This window comes from Pinus tabuliformis, chromosome 4_1 (assembly GCF_031772625.1).
Source record: "Pinus tabuliformis cultivar Carrire ecotype Pingquan chromosome 4_1, CPIR1, whole genome shotgun sequence".
Taxonomy (NCBI): Eukaryota; Viridiplantae; Streptophyta; class Pinopsida; order Pinales; family Pinaceae; genus Pinus; species Pinus tabuliformis.
In genome coordinates, this window is record NC_142303.1 from 626,400,615 (window position 1) to 626,422,838 (window position 22,224).

The 22,224-nt window shown below is 38.9% G+C and overlaps 1 protein-coding gene across 1 annotated transcript in view; it reads right to left on the reverse strand.

Annotated features, from left to right (window-relative positions):
* The window catches only part of LOC149177582 (uncharacterized protein At3g06530-like), a 280,290-nt gene that overhangs the window by 220,909 nt on the left and 37,157 nt on the right, over positions 1-22,224 (reverse strand). Inside the window, 1 exon segment of the mRNA XM_089420165.1 lies at positions 10,240-10,410. Coding sequence (XP_089276291.1) covers positions 10,240-10,410 — 171 coding nt within the window.

Here is a 22,224-nt window from a genome sequence, read left to right on the forward strand (position 1 = left end):
GATACTATGTGGGAATATGGTGAACCTGATACTATACACGAAATTGGGGGGATCAATAGAATGTATTTGACTTGCAAGTTGTGGGGCAAGCATATGTCAGGAGGTATCAACAGATTAAAATTCCATTTGGGGCAAATTCCGAGGCAAAATGTTGACCTCTGCCCAAATACAACTCCAGAAATCATCCGACGGGCCATTCAATCATTGATGGATAAAAAGGACGGAAAAGACACCAGGGCAGCACTAAAAATCCAACTTGTAGGGGCCTCAAGAGTGGGGGGAATTGAGAGTGGCAGTGCTTCTTCAACATCACCTTCCTCACCCATATGTCCCAACCCCTCATCTATCTCATCTTTTTTTGTTCCTAGAACCACAACTGGTGCACAACCTGGCATCAAATCAGCAATTAAAAAAAGGAAAAGGCAGAAGCTGACAGGTTGGTCAATAAATGTCTTCTATGGAGTGATGTTCCTTTCAACATTGCTAAGACAAACCCATTCTACCAGCCTATGTTTGATGTTGTTGTTGTCGTTGGCCCGGGGTACAAAGCCCCCACCTTTGCAAAATTGAGAGGGCCTCTTCTTCAAGATGAAAAGACTGATTGCACTGCTAGATTGGAAGAGTTTAGGGCATCATGGGAACAAACTGGATGCACAGTCATGTCAGATGGTTGGACTGACCAAAAGGGTAGGACCCTTAACTTCTTGGTTAGTTGTCTCAAGGGGACAATGTTTATGAAATCCGTTGATGCGTCTGCACACATTAAAGATGCACATCCATTATGTGAGTTGTTGGACATCTTCATTCAGGAAATAGGCCCAAGCAATGTTGTCCAAGTCATAACGGACAACGCTACAAATTATGTTGCAGCTGGCAAGTTGCTTATGGAGAGGTATCCTAACTTGTTTTGGACACCTTGTGCTGCTCATTGCATTGACTTGATGTTGGAAGATATAGGTAAGATTCCTATTGTGAGGGATATTGTTGAATCATCCAGGAGCATAACAAAATTTATATATAATCATGCATTTGTGCTTAGCTTGATGAGAAAATACACCAAAAACAAAGAGTTGGTGTGTCTTGCCATTACACGATTTGCCACTACTTTCATATCTCTTCAGTCTCTGTTGAATTCTATGTGGGATGTGAAGAGCATGTTTCTTTCAGCGGATTGGCGTTCTTTATCTATTAGTCGCAAACCAAAGGGAGAGGGCATATGCAGACTAGTTTCATATGATCAGAGCTTTTGGGCAGGAGTAGAGGAGGTGTGTGCCATTTCAGAACCTTTGGTAAGGGTTCTTCGGTTGGTTGATGGAAACAAGCCCGCAATGGGCTACTTGTATGAGGCCATGGATAAGGCCAAAGAAGCCATTCGTGCGTATTATGAAGATAAGGGAGATGAGGGGTTAGAGAAACAACAGGTCATATGGAGAGTGATTGATGAGCGATGGAACAATACCCTCCATCGCCCCATTCATGCTGCAGGTATCTACCTCAACCCTGCATTTTCTTACACTTGTGGTTTCAGATTTGATGCAGAGGTGATGGATGGATTCTTCACTTGTGTCAAGAGGATGGTGTCATTTGAGCAAGAACGTGAAGATATTTCTAAAAAAAAGGAGGTCTATAGGATGGGAGGTGGCACATTTGGTTTTACCATGGCTATTAAGAATAGGACAACCAAAATGCCAGGTAAGCTTCAGTTTGTTTCAAACTTTCAAGTTTAGAATTTCAATGTTTTTTTTTATGTTTCTCATTTTTCTTTTAACTTGTAGATGCTTGGTGGACAAGCTATGGTGCCAAAGTACCCCATCTCCAAAAGCTTGCCATTCGAGTGCTCAGCCAAACATGCAGTTCCTCTGGGTGTGAGCACCACTGGAGTGTATTTGACAAAATACACAGCAAAAAGCACAATAGGGAAAAAAAATTCAAATTAAATTTTTTGAATTCATTTGATTATTTTTAATATTTAAATTTTCTAAGTACTAATTTACAATCTATGACCCTAATACAAATTGGAGTCCCAACGCCTCAATGACATGGTCTACGTCTACTACAATCTTCGATTGTGGGTGAGACAGCTTCAGAGACCTACTGATGTGGAAGCCATCTCATTGGACAATATTGATACCACCTCTACATGGAGAGTCGACACTGAGAGGTCGATCATGGACTCGATCCCAGATTGGTTAGGTGTGGATCTAGAGGATGTAACAATTTCAAGGGAGGGGGAGCCAAAGGTAGAGGAGGAGGAGAAACATCAGGGTCATGAGGCAGAGCTGGTTGAGGATGATGAGGAGGAGGTGACACCATCTAGGATGGGCAGCAGCAGCATAGGACAGAGGCCACCTCTTCCATCGGCTTCTAGAGGACGATTGAGTCCATTTGTATCCCCAGGGGCAGGGTCTTCTTCCTCTAGAGGAAAAGGCAAAGTTGTTCCCTATTCCCGTAAAAGGGGAAGAGGATCTCAGTGACTGATTACTTGATGACTTTTAGATGACTCATGATATACATTTATTATATTTTTTGTTGATATTTTGATTCTTGAGAGTTAAGACTCAGACAGGACTCAAAATTTAGGAGTTGATTCACTATTTTGATATGTGATGTAGCACTAGACTTCATATACATATTATATATTAGCTTTCTTTACATGTTTATGTGTAAATGCATTTAGTTGATGTTGTGGATACTCTAGATGTTAAAAAAATAAAAAATAAATGAATAATTTTGTGCTTTTTTTAATTTTGCCGACTTCTTCAAAAAACTCCCGACTTTGCCGAGTTTTTCAAGTTTTGGACCCTTGCCAAATTAATCCTGAATTCAACTTTTTCCACATTGATTTGAAGACTCAACCTCTAGCCTAATGAAATGTGCCAGTCGTTAACCTTCTAGATTTGCAAGGAGCCATATCTAGGGGTTAACAGGATACCGACATGATTCATTGAACCTAGAGACTACAATGTGCACAAGTGAACAAAATACAAATGTTTAGCAGTCCATACAACATAGAGAAGAGGAAGATCACTCATTCTTTGCCAATATTAAATTTGAGAATCATAACAAGAAACATCTCCTCAGATGCAAAGAGGCCTTCCTTATCCCCAGTCCAAACTGGTTCTGTTGATGCTGCCAGCAACCCATTTAGCCACGTCAACAGAGTGAGTAAACCATCTGCTTATATGTCAGGCTGAAGTGGAGTTAGGCAAAGTAAGTCTGGCTGCAAAACATTAAAGAAACCTCTCCAATGTTTCCAGTTATTCAACTGCTACAGGCCTGCCTAAGGCTAGGCTTATTCTGGCACCTATTCAATCCTGTTTATGAGAATGAGTTTCAGGACTCATGCTTGGCTGTTGCAGCACAAGTATCAATGAAGAATACACCACACAAGAACTTTGTACAATGAAAAATTAAAATAGAAGTAGTATCTTTCACTTTACTGCACCAAAGACCTGCTGTTTAAATCAACAGTAACTCCATGATGCCAAAATAAATCAAGTTTGGTGGTAGGATCATGATACATATATCTAGAGGTTGACCATCAGGCAAAAGCATGAATATGAAGAGGGCACCAAATTGTAGACCACCAAACATGATCATCCACCAACTAGAATTGAGTCTCTTCTTCTTCCAAGGCATCACCCATAAAACCCCAGTTAACCAAAAATCCATATGTACTATGCTGCAAACCAATCCACTGCGATGAAAATCACAGGTGGAACATCATGCCATATAAGGTGACAACACTAAACATCCAGCAAAATACTGGAAAATATATGTTTTCCCAAATTGCTAATTCTAGACCCATTGCCTCTTATCCATTCCTCTAAATGATTCTGATCACAACATGGCTCATGACCTGGTTTGAGTTCATATTGGAATTCGACAACAATGAAATTCAAAAAAAATCATCAGATATATATATATATATATATATATATATAACATCAACCATTTATTAAATTTTAATTGAAAATATAATTAATATATAATAATTTAACTTATAATTAATACATACAAAATAACACAGCCCAGACAGGTCACCTGGTTGGTCAAAGTCGCCCCTGCTAGGTCGCTGGCCCTCTGTCATGAGGTGTAGGTTCGAGTCTCCTCGGGTCCATCCAGGTTAGGATCCCTGGCTTGAGTTGATTGGCATGCGGCCCCTTCGGGTGGGCCCGCCAAGGGTCATTACTGTGAAAAAGAAAAGAACAAAAATAAAAATAAAATAGATAAATATATATATATATATACACGAAATAATAAATAATTAAATTTATATTAACTTTATAAGTTTTCACGGAACGTAGAGCAAACGGTGACAAGGTGTTCTGTTAAGGCACTCCATGATGTGAAGGTCACCAATTAGAAATTCCATGGGAAAATATCCAGCCATGCTAGGGCTGCTGTAGCCCAGGCCAAGCTCAATCCCCTGGAGATTTTGACAGCTTATATGCTCCTCAGTCGCGACTACTCAAGCCACAGGTTAGGCATGCCAATCATATCAGGACTTAGATAACCTAGAAAACAAAAAAAAAAACTTTATAAGTTTTGCATAACATATATTATTACTATTTACTCTACAATCCCGATATTAAAATTTATATTATTTTATAAAGCTTATTATTCATTAAAAAATTATGTTAATAATAAACATCCCGTCTTATTATATTAATAATATGCAGATGCATTAAGCAGAAACCTATAATCACACAGATATAAACCTCGTAGCGATAATAAATAACAATATATCATTGAAAATTTATCCTATCATAAAGATTCATAGTTTTTGATTTCTGGTAGCATTGGATGTGCTCTAAGTCTCAAATTTTGCAAAGAGGCTTGGGCACATGTATTCCAAAGAACCCATAAAGCGTTTTGGAAAATTCCACCCAGATACAGTTTTATTAAAATAATTAATTATTTTAAAATGGGTCCCTAAGTCTGAACTTAGGAAATTAAAATAATTAATGGGTATTAATCTAAACTGTGGGTGTAATTTCTAGAAGAAGACAAGGATCAAGCCAAAATGATCTTAGCCATTGACTAAGATCTAATCTGGGTCCTTGAATGTCAATGAGAAGATTATTTGAAGAGGCTTGAGGGTCATTTGGAAGACACACTGAGAGAGATCAAGAAGATCGAATTTCTCGGAGAGGGCAGCGCAGCAGTTGCTAGAGTGATCGAAGTGATCTTTTGCAGTAAGGGGCAAAGATAGTATTCGGAAGAGGGAAGCAGTCTTGGGCTGGAGAGTACAAGGCAGAGGGCAGAACAACGTCCAAAGAGAGGTAGATGTTGGCCCACGCAAAGCTGACGCAGTGGTAGCGCGGGCCTAAGAGGGAGATTGAATTCCTGCTAAGGAAATCAAGTTTCTAAAGCTGAGAACCGGGGTGTGAGACCGAGAGGAAGAAATTCAGAATTTCCAACCAGCAGAGGGTCAAAAGGAGGAGCAGCGTGACTCCCAACAGGGGTGACACAGAGACTGCGCGAGTCTTACACAGTTATGCGCAGAGGCCACGCAGAGGCTCCAATTCAGCGTGATCAGACTCAGATTCTTCCAATGACAGGGTGAGAGCATCTCACTATTTGTTTTGTCCAATTTCTCTCTGTATTGGATTGCTAGTTGAGCATCCAAGGAATTGTACTCAGATTTACTACTGCATAATAATAAAATCCTCAGATCTGTTGCACCGGTTTTCCCGCATTGGGTTTTTCCAGGGACATTTCTCCAAAAATAACGATGTCATTGTGTTGTATTTTCCTTCTTGTTCAGTTTCTTGTTTCGGCATATTATTTTTAAATAGTGAATGTTGCAATTGTATTTACTTCGATATTTATCATAGAAAACAGTAAATAACTTGTATGGATTAACAAGTAGGAGAAGTAACATCAGTTTGTTGCTATAGGGATTCTAGGTTTAGGAATTTTCACAATAGTTACACATTGTGCATACAAACATCCATGGAAGGTATGTCGACCAATTGGGGCCTTATCCAATTTGAGAATGATTTGCAATAAGCCGCATTGATGGTTGAGCGGGCTGCTAGTATTCACTTGTCTTTAATTGTGAGTAATAGCCTAAAGGACATTGTGTTGAAAGGAAAGAGTCACAACTGTTGGAATATTTGTTTTCAGGGTTGAGGAAGCGAATTTCTGGAAATACCATCATAATCACTCCTAAATTGACACTTGAGACCACCTTTGTATTCATTAAATAGTAAAATAGCCTTTGCTAAATAGTAAAAACCCTCGACACCCTTGTGTAAGACGGTGCCGAATTTACATTAAAGTTAGGCGAGTTTTATATCATTTTTTGAAATTCGCCAAAATTCAAATTCCATGCTTCAACTCTGGTGAATCCAGTGACTTAGATTAAAATCTTCAATAGAAGATCAGTTTAGCAACACAGAGTCACAAACTCTAGGACACTCAAGCAGTGGTCACCAAGAATCTCATCACCAAATTCTCAATATTGGGTGTTGGGAGAGTTGTTGGGTAACAACGTTTTTGGTTTTGGGCTCCTTGCCTAGTGCCCCTTGACATATTTGCACATTTTGTTATTTTGGGCTTCCTTGTGACCAACTATATCTTTTTAAAGCTTTCTTTTACTCCTCTTTTTTTTCTTTGCTCTCTTCCTACTTTTTTCTAGATCTCTTTACAGCACAGCCTATATGTACTTCATTTTCTCCTTTTGTAGTTTTCTCAAAGACTTAACCCGGCTACATGGCACTATCAGACACAAAAGTGGTAGTTGCTACACCCTCTCTGCCTCCTTCACCCTCTACCACATTAATTAAGGGTTGTGCCCCACCCCTCTATTATTAATCCACACCACACTATCAAGAACCAAAGGTTGGCACAATCGTCAGTGCACATCTATCAATGTCACACCCTCTACCCTACCTATAGAAGCATCACCTAGAGAGGAGCAACCACCAATTCAATAGGGTTGAATTGTCCTATTTCGCCTAGCACTAAGGATAGTAGCCACCCAGATTGTGAAAGTCTTATATGTTAATCCACTAAGCTTGTTAAAATTGGCAACTAGGGTCAAACTCCATGTGGGTCATCTTATTAATGGAAGCTGATATTTTTCTTGGATCCCTCTGATCGAGAGGTGTAGGATTGATCTAAAGATCATCTGATTCCGATAAGTATTCATAGAGATATGAATTTATTTGTGTTATGGGACAATTCGTCAAGGTCGGCCAACAACCAAATATACCCCACTTGTGCTCAACGTTTTACTATAAAAGGAGGAGGTCTTCAAGTCATTTAGACACACACTCTTCTTGTGATCTCTTCCTCTCCACATGTCTTTGGGTTTTGGTGGGAGGAGAGATACTAAGAGTATACGCTGGCCTAAGTCTTATGATGCCCTAGCCGCAGTAAGGAGGATGCCCTAGCAGCAGTCTAGCCGCAAGGAGGAACATCTAGACACAGTCAAAAGAGAAGGCTCTACGCAGATCTAAGGAGCAACTAGAGGAGGCCTCTAGCCACACCATTTAAGGGTGCCCTAGGCCGCAGTCAATGAGGATTTTTATGCAGCAAGAAGAGACACTTACCGCAGTCCTCTATACACAGCTAATCACAAGGCATAACGTAGACTCCATACGCTGTCCTATACGCAGCAAGAAGAGGGACTTCGCTGTCCCTAACACAGTCATGGAAGGAGGTTAAACGCAGGCCTTATCTGCTGGCCTTATTCCACTCATACGCTGGAAAGAACACAGCTCTAACGATGCCCTAAATTACAGTCACGGAGAAGCCCTAGACGCAGTGAAGGAAGGAGCCTAATTGAGACCTATACGCTGTCCTAAAAGGGTTCTAACCACTGTACAGAAGAGCCCTAATCCGCTGATCAAAGGAGTCTCCTTATACGCAGTCAATGAAGTTATCTAGCCACAGGTAAAGGAGATGCCTAGCCGCAGTTTGATAAGAGATCTATCAGCTGTCTTAGGGAACATCTATACGCTACAAAAGAAGTCCTAAAGAACCCTATCTGCTGTCCAAGGAGGAGCCCTAATCTGCTGTCAAGCTGCTGTAAAGTGCAGCCATAATCCGCAGTATATGAAGGACAATGAAGCCCTAGCCGCAGCAAGAGGAGCCCTCATCATAGCGTATAGAAGTCTAGATGGACAGCGTTGATATCTTTGGTAACAGCAAGATAAATAAGGCAGTCTTAAGCATCTATAGCCTAGCTGCTCTGCTAGGCTGCAAGCCATAGCAAGCAGCTAAGGCTGATATGTAGCAAAGTGAATGTTGTATGCATCATAAGTATTGCAGCAGCATGATGTGAGTAGTATAGCAACAAGGTATTGCAGCATGATGATGACGATGTATTGCAGCATGCCTTGAGTATATGATTGGGTGTAACACAGTGACAGGTACAACTGATGATGAAGTGCAGCATAGCAGTCATTGAGTACAGATCAGTGATGGTGCAGCATTGAGTGCAGATCAGCGATGAGTACAACATTGAGTGCAGATCCGTGATAAGAGCAGCTCAATGATTGGAGCAGCACAGTGACAGGAGCAGCAACATGAAATGCATAGCATGGTCATTAAGTCCAGCACTGTGATGATAAGTGCAGCATGGTGCAGCACAGTGAGGTACAGCAAGTGGACGAGATGCAGCACTATGATAGGTGAAGGAGTCACCTTGGAGAATCAGTTGAAGCAGCATGTCTTCAACTGATCTCATGTAGATATAGAAAGTCAAAGTATTGATCTCTCTCTGCTGAACTACTGAAGAACATAGAAGAAGAATTGATCAAGGGTTTTCCCACATTGGGGTTTGTCCCTGGCTAGCGCCACATCTTGTGTCCTCTTGTCTTAGCTTGTCTTCTACGATTTATGTTTATGTTCTATCTGCAGTTTACTTTAATGCTGATGTGATTGCTAATCTGGAAAAAATATTGAGCTAACTGTGAAAATTGAGATAAATTGCTCTAAGCATAGAACATACCTAAACTTAACAAAGCTACACTACTTTCACCCTCTTTGGCTTAATTCAGATAGTTCACTTGCTAACCGATTATGTAATGTATTGACTCATCTCATTTCAGTAGCTAGAGAAATAATAACGAGAAAACATAACTCCATATATAACTTCACATAGTGTACTACTGTCCTTTCTGATTTCAGTAACTAATAACGGGATACAGCAAGAACAATGTTCTCTATGGAGTTATGTACTTTATCTCCTTGGCTTTACTATATCATGTTATCTTTAGACTTTAACCCATGTGATGGGACATGAAAGAAACAGTTCATGTCATGTGATATATGCAATTATGTTCTCTGTATATTATCTCTCAAAATACCAAAATAATACAAATCAATATCTTAAAACAATATTTCGTAACAGTAAGAACCATTAAAAGATTTTACTAGGCCATTTAAGGACCTCCCACTACACAAATCCATAGAAAAATGCCTCTTACCTTACTTTACGAAGTCTTTCTTCAACGTATTAACTTCTCTCATTTCTGTAACTAGACACAGAATAAGAAGAAAACATGACTCCATAGCAACAATGCCAAGAAAGTCTTTACAATGACTAGAGAGTCTTTACAAAACCAGGAAAGTCTTTCCAAAGCCCACTATTCTTAACTTATCCTTGTACCATTTTACAGTTTAATTTGCCAACTTTGGCAATTTAAATTAAATTAAAATAAATACCATCTTTGGCATATCCCAAAAGGATTCCTATGATTCAAGGACAAATACAAAGAAAAGTTATCACAAAACAATTCTATCGAAATAGAAAATCGAGCTCAATGCTTGCACCAGTGATTCCATTTCCCAACTGTCAATAACATTAATCGTTACTTTTCTATTGGAATCCCTGTTTCGAAATGATGAATTTGCAAATAAAAGGTTAAATCCAGAAATAGATACTAATTGATATTCCCTTTGAAGTTAAGAAAGAAAAAACAATTTCAGGGGATAAGATAAGATAATGTCCAACCAAATGACCACAAAAGTAGGTCAGTGGGACTGAATAATACAACCAGCATGAAATTATCAGTTGGAACTATCATAGGTCACATAGTTGAGAAAATAAAGAAGACTGTCCCTTCTCTAAAAGGCAGGAAATTTCTTAAATAAAACAGAGAAATATGTATCATCTTTGTAAAGCAGATGATCCATGATTTATGCCACCAGATACAGTTGTGACACTTGTATTTTACCAGCCAGTGAAGCATGATTAAGAATGCTGAAGTACAAAGAAACAACCTGAGTCAACTTAATCAAGGCCATAAGTGACATTTGAAGCAGAGAAACATATTCTAATTTGTCAGCATCCTTCTGAAGACCTCTTGCAACTGAGCAAATCAGTTTCTGAACAAGCTTTTCTGACAATGCTGCTCTACCCACTAAGGTACCCACAATCATAAGTCCACCAACCTGCCAAAGGATCAGAACACAGAATTAAGATGGTCAATTTGAGGCTTCTTTCATTGGCACTTTACTAAGAACAAAAAAGAGGAAAAGTACAATCATAGATTATATGCTGTGTATAAATTGCTAGAACATGGACTACCTTAAAAGAAAACATATTTTAAAGCACAAGTTCTACCCTTCCAAATCACTGTTAACTTCATATATCAATGTTTACGCCTACATCATCAGGGAAAACAGAGCATGTAGAAAAAATTTCACTACATTGAATATTAAAACGTATTATTAAGATGGAAATAACTTGGTGCTTCAACTTGGTTGCAGATGCTCTGCAAACCACAAATTATAAGAATAGACATCAGGCAGAAGTGTTATGTTGCTTTGCACAGCAAAAAATTATCTTAAATTTTGAGGATTATCTAAGGCCAAGCACATTCAATAATACTAGAGCAGTGATCATATGAATAAGCTTATCTGATCTATCTGTTACTAGGTAATTGTAGCTCATGTCCTGCTATGAGTCTGCCACATAAAACTGCTTTTATTCAAAGGCAAGGGAAAGAATACAGAATGGAGTCGACTCCACTGCCGACATCAACAGTGGAAAACAGAGCATGTAGAAAAAATTTCACTACATTGAATATTAAAACGTATTATTAATATGGAAATAACTTGGTGCTTCATTTTGGTTGCAGATGCTCTGCAAACCACAAATTATAAGAATAGACATCAGGCACAAGTGTTATGTTGCTTTGCACAGCCAAAAAATTATCTTAAATTTTGAGGATTATCTAAGGCCAAGCACATTCAATAATACTCTAGCAGTGATCATATGAAAAAGCTTATCTGATCTATCTGTTATTAGGTAATTGTAACTCATGTCCTGCTATGAGTCTGCCACATAAAACTGCTTTTATTCAAAGGCAAGGGAAAGAACAGATTGGAGTCGACTCCACTGCCAACATCAATAGTGGAGTCGGTGTCATGCTTTATGGGTCCCCTGTAGCTTGTGGTTGTTATCTATGTGATATCCATAATTGCAAGTTATTACTAAAGTCTCATATCATATGATGGGATTTCGTTCCACATCAATATACTCATTCTTACTGTCATAACTCTGGAACACTTCTTTTTCTTGCAAAATCCACAACTTATCCATGTTTGTAACAATACACCGTTTAACTGTTGCAAAAGAGCCATTCTAGGAATTGAGAATGGAATTAAAGGCAACTTCAGACATTCAAAAAAGTAGAATCATGCCAGTATGATGGAATGTGTCTTCATGGGCATGCACCTAATGAAAAATGAAGAATTCTTTAGAAACTTCCAGACTGCACAATTTCAATAAATGCTTTAATAGCATATTGGGAAGTTGTCACTTGCCAGTCCAATGTCACATGGTTCAGTTTCGAGTTCGAGTTCGACAACGATTAAATTCGATTCAAGTTCGAATTTTTTAATAAGGTTCGGATGAGGTTCGCCATTAAATTCAATTATATATATATATATATAATCTTTAACATAAAATAATAAACTACGAATATCCAAATATTTATATAATTTAAATAAAATTGACAACATAAATATATATAATCATTAAAATAAAATATAACATAAAATAATAAACAATGAATATCTAAATATTTATATAACTTAAATAAAATTATTTTTAAGTAATAATTTAATTCATACACACTTTATTCATTAATAAAATAATGAATTTCAACATAACGATCATGAAACTTTATTCTGTTGAAAATTTAAAATACACATATCACGACTGAACCCATTTGCTTACAGTAAGGGCATTCCCAATCTGAATCATTCCGCAAGGATAATGGCTTTTTATCGCAAGTGGGCCAATCACCGAATTCTTACCAATAGATCACCCACGCGGAGATGGACGAGCCTGTTGAAACTTCCCATGCCTCAAGCCCTTGTGCCAAGTGTTCCATGCAAGAGCAGAAAATGACCCCGCACTTTTCTCGAATCAAAAGTAGTGGTTGTTCTTCTCATGCCAATAGAGAAAGAATCTCGAACTAGACACAGAGTGGATGAAATCTTTCATTGTAACCAGTGGAGAAAGAGCCTCGGACCATACCTTGCGCGACTTGAATTTTTGTTCATACATTACGCGATTGGAACTTTTGTTGACCACGACAATGCCCGAAAACAAAACAAAATTGAGGAGCTAAAAACATTGGCAATCATTTCCAAACTAAACAGTGGACTGTGAGTTCAAGTCAAACCTAGCCAAACCTAAGACAAATCTGAACATTTTGTTGAGGTCCGCTGAACTTCGAACCTCAAGGTTCAAGTTCGACGAACCTTGTGACATATCTTGCCACTTGTCACACCACATTCTAAGATTCAAAGACAACGTACAGAAACAAGAGAAAAGATATAACGTGCCCATATATACTACAAACACAAGGTGGTGAGGAAGGTTGTGCATAAGTTGTGACTGCTTGAAAAGACTATCACAGGATTATGACGCACGGATCGTAGTCACTGAGACAATATACTTCCATTGAATAAAAGTACTAGAATTTATGACATCCTTAAGAAGATTAACATAAAATGACAAACAATTGGGCAAGGAATATTCTTGCCTATGTCTACTAGCTGTATGCTAGACAGGATCAGTCAAAACTAGAGATTGGCAGGATGAATTAATCTATACAAATGGACAAACCAGCATATAAAAAATAAGGATGGCTATGCTTGTAGTTCCTAATAATTGAGATAAATCTTCCCAAACATTAGATAAGGAGGGCATTTTAGTCAACTTACCCAATAATCATTGAAAAAGAGAACAGTCAATCTGGAAAACCTTTTAGCTGCTAGAAAGACAAATTAAAAGGGAATCGTCTTATGTTGAGGAAGCATCTGAGTATAGATATATGATGCATTGTCTTGTTTTCGTTAACGTCTTTTTAGTTAACTATTTTAGATAAGCTCTTTTGTGTTAACTCTAGATAACAATGTTAGTACTCCTGGGGGCTTGGGAAGAGAACCAACAATCAAGCTGAAATATATGGCCTCTTGCTCGGATTAAACTTGGCCAAAGACATGGAAATCTCTAAGATAGCAATCCTGGATGACTCTCTCCTTACTATTCAACATTGTACAAAGGCTCATTTCCTAAAGAAAAAAATCACCTCAAACTTCTTCTACAAAGAATTACTTGTGCATTGGATAACTTCAATCTCATGTCCCTTTTTCATCCTTAGATGCCCAAACACGGAAGCTGATAAACAGGCTAATCTTGCTTGCCTTCTAAAAGCGGGTCAGACTGAAATAAATGAATCCTCAGGATGGAGAAACATCCCATGAATCTCCCCCGTCCCCCCTTAGTTTTAATGAATATGACTTGGATTCCTATACTAAGTCCTACTCTCCCATGTATTGAACGAAATATTAGAGCTCATTATCATAAAAGGTGGCAATTAATGAAGGGTGTCGTGGGTCTTGGTGAGGTCACAGCCCATGCAAGGGAATTCCTTCCAATGTTCTCGCACACATTAAGATTCAAGACCGTATGGCATACCAATCTTTGATCTTACCTTGCACCTGGCTCATTGACTGTCTCAAGGATGAGGAACATAATGAAGTTTAATGGCCACTGGATTGGCGTAGCGTGTGAAATTTCTGGTTTTTGGGTTAAATTCATGGTCATCGTTCGCTTCGTCCTCCTCAACCTTCCATTGCCTGACCAGTGTGAGTTGTTGCTCAATAGTCTTCAGTTGTGCCCAGCACTAGCTCATTTGAGTCGAGTTGTTTTCTCAAAATTTATCTATGATAATTGGCTTCTCAGCTATGTTAGTTACATTACTGGAAATAGGGCGAATTTACAGTGTCAGTTGGTGCGAATTTAGGACTCACTGCAAAGGAATCTCCAGCAGTCTAGCCCTCTCCTGGGCACACTTGGTCTCCCAGTCTATTCGTGAGGGCACACTTTAGAGCAGTTTGGTTGGTTGCAACTCAATTCGCCAACCTGTTACTGCTCATGGGTGCTACTCCTTGCAAGTCAACCTTCCTCTGTTGGGTTCACTCATTCTCAACTATCCCTTTCAACTCTGCGTCGAATTCCCTGTTAATTCAGCGCTCAGTTGTTCTTGGTCACTTCTCTCTTTTATTTGGAAGTCCCGCCGCTCCTTTACCTCCTTGCCTTGTGTTTGCCTAGCTCAGGAAATAATTGTATTGGCCTTATTCCTCCCTATGGAAAGTGGTTGATTTCCTCTGGCCCACTTTACGTCACTATCATCTAGGTGAATGTTATCTATCTTTGGACCAACGTTGACCCTATTGCTTTTCTCGACAACCCTCTCATTGGTCCTTTGAGTCCTCTGAGCCCCATCCTCTTTGACACTTGATCCCTTTACTCCAGCAACCAAACAATGTCGACCAAGAAGAAAAAATTAGCTGCAGCAAGGGGCAACATTAATTGTAGAATGTGTTCACAACAAATCGAAGCTCTTCAGTTAGAACATATGGGCATTAATTGGACACTACACCAGCAAATGGGAACCTCCATTTCTCTCATGGACAAGATACAAATAGTGGAAGCTTTGACACTTGCTTCTCCCCACATAAACTTTGATAGCTTTTGATCATGCAACATGGTTGTGACTGCTTCCATAATGGTTCTATTCTTCCTCTCAGCCACACCATTTTGTTGTGGATTGTATGGCACAGTGATTTCTTTCTTTATTCAGACATCTTTGCAAAAATCATTAAAATCATTGGAGGTGAACTCTACCCCATTATCAGATTTGAAAGCTTTGATAAGCTTTCCAATTTGATTTTCAATCAGAGCCTTGAAATCTCTGAACATGTCAAATGCTCCCCCTTTCTTTTTCAAAAAGAATATACATGTCTTGCAAGAAAAATCATCAAAAAAAAGTCGTGAAATACATGTAGCCACCAAGAGAAGTAACAAGCATAGATCCACATAAACCAAAATGTATGAGCTAAAGTTCCTGACTAGTTTTTGTTTTGCTTGAAGGGAATGGTCCCTTTATATGCTTTCCACTTGCACATCCTAGGCAAACTCCTTCATGATCCATTCTGATCTCATGCATTCCAGAAACCATCTTCCTTACATGAGGTAAGGCTTAGTAGTGGAGGTGTGCGAATCTTCTGAGCCATAGCTCACACTGAAGATCGGTATCATGGACCCATGCATGAATGGGTTTACCATTGACTTTGTAAAGCCCTTCACATCTTGATCCAAGAGAGGAGGTTTCTCTCATACTTGAGTTCAAAGGTCAGGTTAGAACTTTTCTATTAATAAAAGCAACTTTCATTCCTTTATCTTCTAGAGCAGATATGGATACAAGATTCTTTTTAAAACTAGGTACATACAAAACTTCTTGTAAAAAAATAAATTTGTCGTCATCTAACTAAAATGAAACTAAACCATAACTTTAACTTGGTGAGTAGAATTATCTCCAAGGATAACATTTAAATTAGTCTCCCTCTCAAGTAGATTAGAGTGTCTTTCTGTGTAACCAATAAAATGTTTGGAAGCACCACTATCAACTAACCAACTATCAAATGAATCTGCAGAAAAAGAATTGGAAAGAGCAGAAACAAAAAAAAATATTGTGATTGATTTTATGCTGCATTATTTCTATACCTTGGATTTCTTGTTTTCTTATAATGGTCTTTTCTTTGATTTTCAGAGGTGTCTTTTATATAATCAGATTTGTTTTTGAAACTAGGTGCTCTTCTTCTTTCTTTACAATCACAAGCAAAGTGACCTGCTTTTGACTTAAAGCATCTAACTTGTGACATGTCTAGATTCTTTTTATTTGATTTGAAAGCATATTTCTTTTTATTACCTTTCTTTCTCTTGTCATAGGCTGAAAATGCAGTAGGTTTTCCTTCTTCATGAAGTGAAATTCTCCTTTTGGAGATCATTCTGACCTCCTTTTGGATACACTTTCCCACGAGCTCATCAAATGTGGGAATAGTGTTGATATTGTTAATGGTGGTGATAAAAGTCTACTAAACAAGAGAATGGCCTCCCAATGCAATCAACCCCATTTCTTTGTCGAGTACAACTTCACCAACTATGATAGTTGATTCTTGATTTTGGTCATTTTCAGAAAGTATGCTTGAACTGTCTCTCCTCTGTTCATCTTGATGTCCTTCAATTGATTCTTCAAGGCAATAATCTAGTTCAAGTTACTAATTGCAAACATGCCAATTAGTTTGTCATATATTTCTTTAGCTTTCTTCAAACCAAAAATATAAGTAATGAGATGATCACTAAGAAAATAAAGGATATTTTTTCTAGCTTTGATTTCACCCTTTTTACAATTGGATTTGACAACAACACTTGAATTCTCTGGTGGATCAGCTATTGTGCCTTCAACATACTCCAGAACTTTGTGTTCTTCAAGAGTGGTATCCAGCCTTGTTTTCCATGGACCAAAGTTTGAAGCATCATTCAGCTTCTCCTCTACCTTGAAGTAGGACGAACTCATCTTGATAAAAAAACTCTGGCAGTAAGTGGGGTCTCTTCAGCGGATCGCTAGTATCCTTGGACTTGTCTTCACCAAGGCTCTGATACCATGTTAAAATTTAAAAGTTCTATGCAGAAATTTAAAAATTCTTTGCAAAAACTTGAAAGTTCTATTCAAAAAACTGAATGTACTTTGCTAAAAAACTTAATGTTCTATGTTGTTGCAATTACTAATGCAAATTTCTTCTTCAAAACTTTTCAAATTAGCAATTGTAGGTAAAACATAAACTTAAGGATCATATGAAGACAGCCAAGCACAAATATGAAACGCTGAGATTTTTGGTCCAATAACCAGGGCAAAACCCCTCATGTGGGAAAACCCAAATGATTATTCTTTTGTTAGATTTCTTCAATTGTTCAGCAGAGTACAGAGAGAGAGAGAGAGAGAGAGAGAGAATGAGAATGAATAAAGTCACCAATGTCTGATTAACTTGCAACTAAAGTGCACTTGCTCTTTGCTTGAATATCTTCTCCTTCTCTTGATTAGATTATGTCCTTCACACTTGCTCCACCTCTTCTCTTGCTCTTGCTCTTTGCTAGTTCTCACACTTCTCTTGCATACACTCAACACTTGCGCTCTTTCTTCACAACGAACATGCCACTCTCAACTCTCACTTGCTCTTGCTTAAATAGACAAGAAAGAAGAGGAGTTACAAAATGAATTCATGCCTTGAGCCAATAATAGGAGAATAGAATTCCATGAGAGAGGAGTTACTTGAAGAGAAGTGTAACTCATCCCAAGAATAGAGAGAGATCTACACTTGCCTTGAGGAGTTACACTTAGACATGAGAAAATATTTGGTGAAAGTTACAAATCAAATTGAATGAGGGAGTTACAAGTGCATTTAATGAGGAGGAGTTACACTTTTGCCATACATTGAGTTAGTGAGGGAGAGTTACATCCTCTTAAGTATGGAGTTACTATTTTATTCCAAGAGAGAGGTTAGATTTGCCAAGTTAGAGATTCTCACTTTAATTTACTTATTCCATGAGAGAAATTGCTTTTATTAATACATTAAACGTGAATAACTTTAGACTATTTCATAAATAATAGTATTATAATAATACTAATACGGGTAAGGATAAAAATATTAATTCTTGGCTTGTATAATCATGATTGATTTGATTTTAAAGTGGATTCCATATGTTGAGATCATTCTTGATCATTTAGACATGACTTTCTAGTTTTGGAAAGTCACTTCCAAATTGAGATGTTATTCTTGGAAAATCATATTAGAATTGTCATAAATGAAATTTTATTATAGGTGGTTCAAACAAAACTAAAAGATATGATTTCTTCTAGCAGAAATTCACCCTTGAGTTGCCAAATTTTAACAAAGGCAGACAGTCTTCAGGAAGGACAGGCAGCCAGTTAGCAGTAAGGAAAAGAGCGACCTTCTTGCCTTACAGCCCAACAAAACAGGACGTACCGCTGTCCTTATGCATTCCATTCAACCATATGGAAACTGCCTTGATTTCTATTCAAACTAAAATTTTCAAGTTTGTTGTACAATTGATTAATTCTCAAAGCCATGTTTCCCTGTAAGGGAGCTCTTGCAAGTTCTGAAGAAAATTTTCACTGACGAAGTAATCTAGAAGGGTAGAAATATTTGCGTACTGTGTAATTGGTTTTCTCATTTTCCACTGCATGCAAAAGTTAATATTACCAACAAGTAACTAGATCTTATTCATTTGCTTAAGATAGTTTTAGGATATTTTAACATGGTATCAAAGCTCCAGCTCTGAGAGAAAAGCAAATCTATAATTTTTAGGTTACTTCAACGAGCTTGAAAGATAAAGCTTAGGACAGCCATGTTAGTAACCAGTGTGAAGGTTGAGGATCGACTTGATGGGGTTTCAAATTTCTTGCCATGCAAGGCAAGAATCTCAGTGATCTTGAAAGAGCAGGACTTGTGGGAAGTCGTGTCCAACCCTCCAGCTCCAACACAAGTCTCGAGGAGCACGCAGACACCAACAATAGTAGACCTAGCTATGCAGGCAACATGGTATAAGGACATAAAGGCACAGAGGGTGATCCTTGAAGCTATTAAGGATAATTTGATTCTGCACATTGTTGCGAACATCTCGATTTTATCTCGAAATCACAATTTTTTGGCCTAGTCAATGTTTGCCGATTTTTAAAAATATTTTTATGGTATCTTAATTTTGTCAATATTTACCGATATTTTTCCGATTTTTATGATTTTTTGGTTTTCCGGACCCTTGATGATTTTATCCTAATGTCAATGTTCGCAACATTTCTGCATGATGTAGAAAAGACCAGATCTAAGGAGATGTTTGATGCCTTAGTATCACTTTTTCAAAGTGATAACATGAGTCGAAAAATGATTCTCAAAACTAAGCTCAGAGAGTGCAAAATGAACCCCTCCGACAATGTAACCAACTACCTTATGAGGATCACACAAATCCGTGACCAGCTTGCAGCTATTGGAGAAGTTGTATTGGATGCAAAGCTAGTGAATGTTGCTCTGAATGGGTTCACCAAGGCTTGGGAACCATTCATCATGGGCATTTGTGCTCAAGAACATCTTCCCAATTGGGAGAGACTTTGGGATGACTGCATCCAAGAGGAGACTCATAAAGAGTCTAGGACCAGCAAGCAAGGAGGAGCAATAGATGAAAACTTGGCCTTGCTCAGCAAAATGAAGAAGACCAAAGGGAAAGTTTCCATCAAGAAGGGTGAAAGTCAGGGAGATAGACAACAATCCGAGTAGAAGAGAGATATAAGCAAAGATCAAATGTTATATCTACCGTAAGAATGACCACTTTGCTTCTCAATGTCCACAAAGGAAGAAGGGCAAGGGGGAGTTGCAGACAGTTGTAGCAACAACTGAGACACAGTTGAGCGAGCTTGCTTCCAAGTTCCAAAGTGACTTTTCACTCGTGTCTTGCCTTCATACCAGCACCATTGCTAGAAGCACCTGGTACTTGGACAGCGGCGCCTCCCACTACATGACAGAGGCTAGAGAGTTATCTAGTAGTTTTGCAAAGGATGCCTCAAGAACCCATATTGAGCTTGGTGATGATGCCAAGTATGCAATGAAGAGACAGGGACAATTCATTTCCAACTTGATTCAGGAGGGTCCTTTGATGTGTCGAAGGTACTCTATGTACCTAGCCAAAAGAAGAACCTTTTGTCCATCTCAGTAATGTAGGACAAAAGTTATGAGGTTAACTTTCGGAGGGGGCAAGTGTTCAATTGCCCAAAGGGAGTCAGTCCAATGACTATAGTGAGGATTGGAATGCGGGATGGTAACCTATATGGACTTTAAGGCCAGCCTGCTCAAGCACTAGTGCACACCAGTGAGAGCATGTGCGAGCTTTGGCACAAGAGGTTGGTACATCTCCATCACAGAGCTCTACCATTACTGAGACGAATGGTCACTGGGATTCCAGACATCAGTTTGGACCAATAGGGGGTGTGCAAAGGGTGTGCACTTGGCCAAAATGTCAAGGTATCTTTCCCTAGTAGCGAGACTCGATCCAAAGATATTTTGGATCTGATCCATTCTGATTTAGCAGGGCCTATGTCAGTATCTTCAGTAAAGGGTGCATATTACTATGTGACCTTCATTGATGACTTCTCTAGGAAGCCTTGGATCTACTTCAAAAAGACCAAGGGCGAGGTCTTCATTCATTTCAGAGCTTTCAACGCTTAGGTGGAGAAGATGATAGGAAGATCAAGGTGTTGAGGACAAACAATGAGGATGAATACACCTCTAATGAGTTCACAAATACAGAGATCAAGAGAGAGAAGACAGTGGCCTACAACTCGCAGCAAAATGGGTTTGCAGAGAGGAAAAATCGATTTATCATAAATGCGGTGAAGGCCACGAACCATGATCAGAGTTTGTCGATGCTTTTTGTGAACCAAGGCATGGAACACGGTTGAGTATTTGCAGAACAAAATCCCACACAAGATTCTAGAGGATAAGACACCGGAGGAAGCATTCACGGGCAAGAAACCTGAGATAGGACATCTTGGGATATTTAGTTGTCTAGTCTACATCCACATACCTGTGGAAAAGAGGACAAAGTTACAACCCTCAGGTGAGAGGGGAATTTTGGTGAGATACAGTGAGGATTTGAATGCTTATAGTCTTCTTGAAAGATCAGCAAAAGACAGCGTTAAACCGAGCTGTCAAGTTCAAGAAGAACTTGGCATCTAGGAAATCTTAGGACCTACTAATAGTTGCAGAGGGGACTCAAGAGGAGGAACCAAAGGAGGAGCCAAGAGCAGAGACTTCTAGTAACAATGATAGCCAACCTTCAGTGCAGGAGGAGCAGTAAGCTCCTTGAACATTAGTTAGGAGGCCTAGGTGGGTGGAATAAACCTTGCAAGATGCTTAGGAGCATGTTGAGCCTCCCAAGGCCACTTTAATGGAGAGAAAACCTTCGCGGAGGTTTTCAATGTACATGGCTTTCATGACCAGCATCATAGACTCAAAGCCTTCCAACTTTAAGGAAGAGGCCAACCAGTAGGTGTGGAGAGATGCCATGGTGGAGGAGCACAACTCCATCATGAAGAATGATGTCTGGGAGATTATGTCGAGAACAAAGGGGAAGTCAGTGTGACTTCCAAGTGGCTTTACAAGGTAAAGCATGCATTAGATGGCAATGTGGGGAAATGCAAGGCTAGATTGTGACTCGTAGGTTCTCTCAAAAGGGAGTAGACTACGAGGAAACTTTTTCTCCTGTAGTCAGATACTCCTCTATTCGAGCAATTATTTCAATAAAATCTTATATGGGATGGAGCATCCATCAGATGGATGTGAAGACCACCTTCCTCAACAACATCACTGATGAGGAAGTATAGTCGAGTAGCCACAAGGGTTTGAGGTCCATGACAAAGAGACACATGTACGCATGCTCAAGAAAGCCTTATATGGACTCAAACCAGCACCCAGGACCTGTTATGCGACTACGCCAGAATTGACAGCAATCCGCAAGGCATAGGCTTCACCAAGAGTGAGGCAAATCCTAACCTATACTTCTTGTTGGTTGGTCTAAGCCACTCATTTTGGTGTTGTATGTGAACGATCTCATTATGACAGGTGCAGAGAGACTAATTGCAAGTTGCAAGTCAAATCTAACATTAGAATTTGAGATGAAGGTTATCGGGGCGATGCATTACTTTCTGGGACTTGAGGTTTCGCAACAATCAGGCGAAATCTTCCTCTGACAGGGAAAGTACACTCTAGAGATCTTGAAGAGATTCAAAATGGAGGATAGCAAACCAATGAACACTCTGATGGTGACCAACCTGA